General features: G+C 34.2%; 1 protein-coding gene across 3 annotated transcripts in view; it reads right to left on the bottom strand.

Moving 5' to 3' along the window:
* Positions 1 to 112: 112 nt before the first annotated feature.
* Gyc32E (Guanylyl cyclase at 32E) overlaps positions 113 to 5,000 on the bottom strand; it is a 93,350-nt gene continuing 88,462 nt past the window's right edge. For 2 of the 3 annotated variants that reach the window (XM_068385785.1, XM_068385787.1), the window contains 4 exons: positions 4,004 to 4,719; positions 3,663 to 3,805; positions 3,474 to 3,547; positions 113 to 1,490 (listed from right to left, as the gene is read on the bottom strand). In XM_068385785.1, the coding sequence (XP_068241886.1) occupies positions 1,266 to 1,490; positions 3,474 to 3,547; positions 3,663 to 3,805; positions 4,004 to 4,719 (1,158 nt within the window). In that variant the 3' untranslated portion in view covers positions 113 to 1,265. Of the gene's footprint in view, positions 1,491 to 2,437; positions 2,614 to 3,473; positions 3,548 to 3,662; positions 3,806 to 4,003; positions 4,720 to 5,000 lie in introns of those variants that run through there. The other variant, XM_068385786.1, reaches the window with a different exon arrangement.

The raw sequence follows: 5,000 nt of genomic DNA, 5'->3' as shown, positions 1-5,000 counted from the left end.
TATAGGCTCCCCACACCTACATCCTTAGCTCACAAGGATGGTGAGGTTGCAGCGACCAAAGAAACTAACGAGTCATTAAAAGGAAGGATAAAGAAAAATATGTTTGCACAGGGGAATTCAGTTTATTTGGTATATTAAAAAAAAAGCTCTCATTCTATATGTAATTACAGTAAATTAATAATTTCTGGTAATTTTCAAGGATTTTCTTATTTTTTATAAAAATAAAATTAAGCTTTGGCATATCCCAACTGTACTATTATAAGTCTTGGGCAGGTTTAAGGAACAATTTATATTGATGACTCTCTCTCTCTCTCTCTCTCTCTCTCTCTCTCTCTCTCTCTCTCTCTCTCTCTCTCTCTCTCTCTCTCTGGGGCTTGGGAGGTTATTCAGTGCCCCCCCCCCTCTTGCTCTCTCGGTCTCCCTCTCTCTTGTTTTGTAAACACAGTGGCATTAAGATTATATTACCTCGAATAGACACGTAAGAATAAGCTCAGTTTACATTTGATTGATGGAACATCTGAAAAAACAACATCTAGATGCATTCATGCAGTGTATATGTTAAAGTCCTATGGTTAAGAAATTATTTTGGAATAAAGCTATCGTTTTGAAATGAGAAAATCATTGTTTTAAAGTATTATCATCAGAAACTAGGACAGGTGAAATTGTGTCCTTAATTCTTCTATGGCTTAGCGTTATAAATTTTGTCTTCGAGATCTTGATATATTTTGAAAAATGGTGAATATCATATTAAAGAAATAGTTTCATTTGCTTAAATGATTTCCAACATTATCATGTAAGTAAAGGGATAAGTTTCTGCGTTGGGTTAGGTACATTGAATATTGACTTAGGTAAACAGCGTATTAATTCTTTAAGTAAAAACTGACACATTTTCATTTGTAATTATGATACGGTTAAATAATAATAATAATAATAATAATAATAATAATAATAATAATAATAATAATAATAATAATAATAATAATAATATGATAAATATATCTTATTGTCGTTTTAAAGTTCATAGTATGTTCCAAGAATTCAGCCAAAGACTAAATCATAGTACTCATAAACATTCATTTGTTTTCAGTATTCTTTTTTATGATTTCAATTTAACATTAACCTATATTATATATATTTAGACTAATAATTCATATATACTTTAAATATCCAGGTACAATGTTTGCTACAAAACTAAACAATCCATTGTTGTATGAGGAAGCAGGAAATCACAATATCACATCAACTTGTTAAGGTTTGAATTAAATCTAAACGAAGTTTTCTTTGGATTCTTGACTGTGAGAAAAGCTGCTGGGCGAGGAACAAAAATGGTGGGTGACAGAAATCCCACTCTTTAGGTCTTGGACGATCGTGGCTGTTCTTGGTTCCGGGGATGAAGTTAGCTCGTGACTTCCAGTGCTATTATTGTTATTGATAACCTTGCCACATTCGGGGGCACTTTCAGCTTCTCCCTTATGTTGATGCCATCCAATCTGATGAAATAGCAAATATATTATGCTCACCAACTGTTCTAAAAATCTGTTTGGTGTTACTTTATAAGTAATCAAAATAGTTTAGGGTTAAGAGGTGTTCTCATTTTGATCAAGAGTTATTTTGTCTAATTATATACTTTTCCCAGTTTTTTAATTTTATAGAAAAACTACAAATGGTTCTTGTGGGAAAATATATACAAACATACTAGATGTCAGAGGTATTTAATTTGTGCAAATAAAAGAACAGGATAATCTTGCTAACATGATTAGGTCAGTTTCCCAGCATCACAATGAAAGTGTCACCTGACAGTGTCTTACTCAAGAGGGAAGGACAGGTATAGTTATGGTTTCAGCCTTTCTTGTATTCAGGTTTACAGTTTATAACGTTTTTATATATCTTATATTAATTCCCTCTAAGTAGCAGCAGTTTCACTGTTCCTAATTGCGCTTGTTTCACTAAGGTAAGCCAATAGAATTTACATGATGTTTTAGTTACTTGGGATTATTATGTCGATGTTACATTTTGGGTTCATTGTGTGATAATCAGCAGAGCCTGTACATATTAATATTTCATGACAATAAATTAAAATTTAAATAGGTCATTACTGTTAAAATGAATTCATAGAAACCTTTTTTAAAGTTTTATGTACTTTAAGCTTGTGCATTTTGTTGATGTGCTTTTTCCTAAGATATTATTGACTTTTTCAGGGCAGCCAATATGATTTTTTTTAGTAATACCCTCTTATTACTTGAAATATTTATTGATATTTTGCAGTAAAAACCGTAAATGATGTCATGCATTACTAGGAAACTTAATTTGAAGTATTTTATGGTGTCATTTGGGTTTGGATCTTCATCCTCAGCTGCTAGAGTTCTTGCAGGTTCTGCTATGATAGCATTACAGAAATATCCAGGGTTCAGGGTAATGATATTCAAGAGATTCTTATTTAGATCACTTGTTTATTTGGACTGTACAGTGTATCAGCAGTTTAATTTGTGTTGCTTGTGAAGGTAGCCACATGAAGTTCAGAACATAAAGCTTCAGGTTACTATTAACATGAGGATATATCACTCTCTCTCTTCTCAGGTCCACACAACCAGGCTTCCTTCACAAACGTCACATCTGTGGGCATGTGTAGAGGATATTCTAACAACAGGCACGAAAAATAAATGGAGATGAGCAGGACACATAACAAGAAAGACATTAAGAATAACGGAATGGATCCCTAGAGATTGCAAAAGAAGCAGGAGAAGGAAGAGAAGACGATTGAATGATGAACTAAGAAAGTTTGCGGGTGTGGACTGGCATAGAAACGCCATAAACAGATGCTATTGGAAGGGCATGTCTGAGGTCTTTGTTCTGCTGTGGACCAGTAATGGCTGATGATGAAGTTGCAAGTAGAAGGGTCCAAGTTAGTTTTAAGCAAATGCTGAAATATAACCTTTTAGAAGCAACGGGTTTCAAGTAGTGGAGTAGAGGGTTACAAGTACTGTGCAAAGATACCCAGGTTATTGGCCAGGACAAGGAAGGAAAATAGTACGAGACCAATATCCAAGATAGCTTTTAAGGCTTTCATGAAAATGGTCACTCCTAATTTGTTCGATATTTTTGAAGACCAAAAGGCAATTGGGCCCCACTTGAAGAGATATTGAAGACATGAAGGGTAGAAGCGGTAAAGAAACAATGAATTATGAAGCCTCTTTTGGACCGCCGCCCCTCAGGGTATAACTACCTATTATTATACTTTAGTGGTTAACTGTGCACTTTGACACATACTTCAGAAAATCTTTAATCAGGTAGGCGTCTTTTACACATAAGGCTTCAGTAGCAGTTACTAGATTGAGCTGGACAGTAGAGTATGGTCAGTACCAGGGTCTGTATTCGTGAACCGAAGTAAATTAATTTTTATTGCATAAATCACAATTGAAGGCCCTGAATAACTACTAGTAACCAGTTATAAAGCCAGTTTAGTTTTGTCTTACCTGTTGTTTGGATTGAGGGCTGAAACTGGAAGTGTTGCTCTCTGGAGTAATTTCTTTTTGTTCGTTTATTGTACCTAGAAACAAATATGGAAACAAATAAATACATTCCTTGAATACTATTGTTTAGTGATGTACAACATGTTGGAGTAGTATCATCATTATCATGAAAGTACATTATTTAGACCTTACCTATGCTTCCAGTAAATGATGATGTAATACTAGTGGCGGTCTCAGCGACTGTTGTTGGGTTATCAACACAGCTCGAAGTTATACTGTTACAACTTGACGGGCTTGAAATCTGTCGTTCCTGACCATCAGACTTCGATTCTTTTCTAGTACAGAAGAATGAGTTTCAAATACATTTATTAGATTCCACTTATCTGAAACCTTAATAACTTTACAAGTGGATCGGGAATAATTATTTGATCATTGGTATTTATATATTCAATTCTGTTTAAAAGATCCATATATTCAAGCAGATTTTTTTTTTTAAATTACGGCATATAATTTTGAAAAGTAAAGACTTTTACCTGGCGTTCGTGTTGGGGCTAGGTGGTTTATACACAAAGTTGTTTGGTTTTGTTGTTGGTGAGGTACTTTGAAAAGCGAAAATATTTGTAGATTGAGCTATTGGTGATGAGTTTGACTTTTTTGATGTTTCTGAATAATGGTGGATGTGAGTTGTAACTGGGTTAGGCTGATATGGGAAATTATTCTTCGAAATTAAGCACTGGTTTTGAAGGGAGATGCAGTTTTGGCCAGTTGGAGAGTTCTTTAATGTTGCAGAGTTAGACTTACTTAACATGGGGATGTTACTCAGATTAGTATAGTGGTTGGTTTTCGAAAGACTTTCTGTGGGAGACTGACAGTTATTAGGAGAATACTGAGAAGTAGGTGAGGGAACAGAACTGAAATGAGACGGGCAGCTGTTCACGATTTGTGAAGGAATGTTCGAAATGATTTTGTTTAGTGATTGACTAGGAGCTGGATATGGAGGTATCACAGGAGATGAACAGCTGATTGGTGAGGTTTTATGAGATGAAATGTGGTTGTGTAATGAAGATGGTAGACTGCTGGTTGCAGTGGGGGAAGGGCAGGTAGATGAAGATTGATTAAAAAAAATATTTGATGGTGATGTACAGCAAGTTGGGGTAGTGTCGCCATTTTCCTGAGGTAAGCTCCTACGCGTCTTGACTCCTTCCTTATGTTCACCAGTTAGCCACCAAGTTCTCATATGCCCCTTTCCCTACAGTAAAAGAAGGAAAGACATATTTACAGATAAAGAAACAGATTTTACGAATATAGTTAATAAGAATCCCTAATTGTCTTTTTTAATTCAACTGAACAGGATGAATATTGCTTGTTCTTCATCTACTTTCTTGAAGTGTGAATTTATGCAGTTTTATTTAACTCAAGCTTTGTTGAGTATGGACTATACATATATATATATATATATATATATATATATATATATATATATATATATATGTGTATATATATATATATATATATGTATATATATATATA

Source organism: Palaemon carinicauda, chromosome 13 (assembly GCF_036898095.1).
Source record: "Palaemon carinicauda isolate YSFRI2023 chromosome 13, ASM3689809v2, whole genome shotgun sequence".
NCBI classification, from domain to species: Eukaryota; Metazoa; Arthropoda; class Malacostraca; order Decapoda; family Palaemonidae; genus Palaemon; species Palaemon carinicauda.
This window is presented reverse-complemented; position numbering and strand designations above follow the sequence as displayed.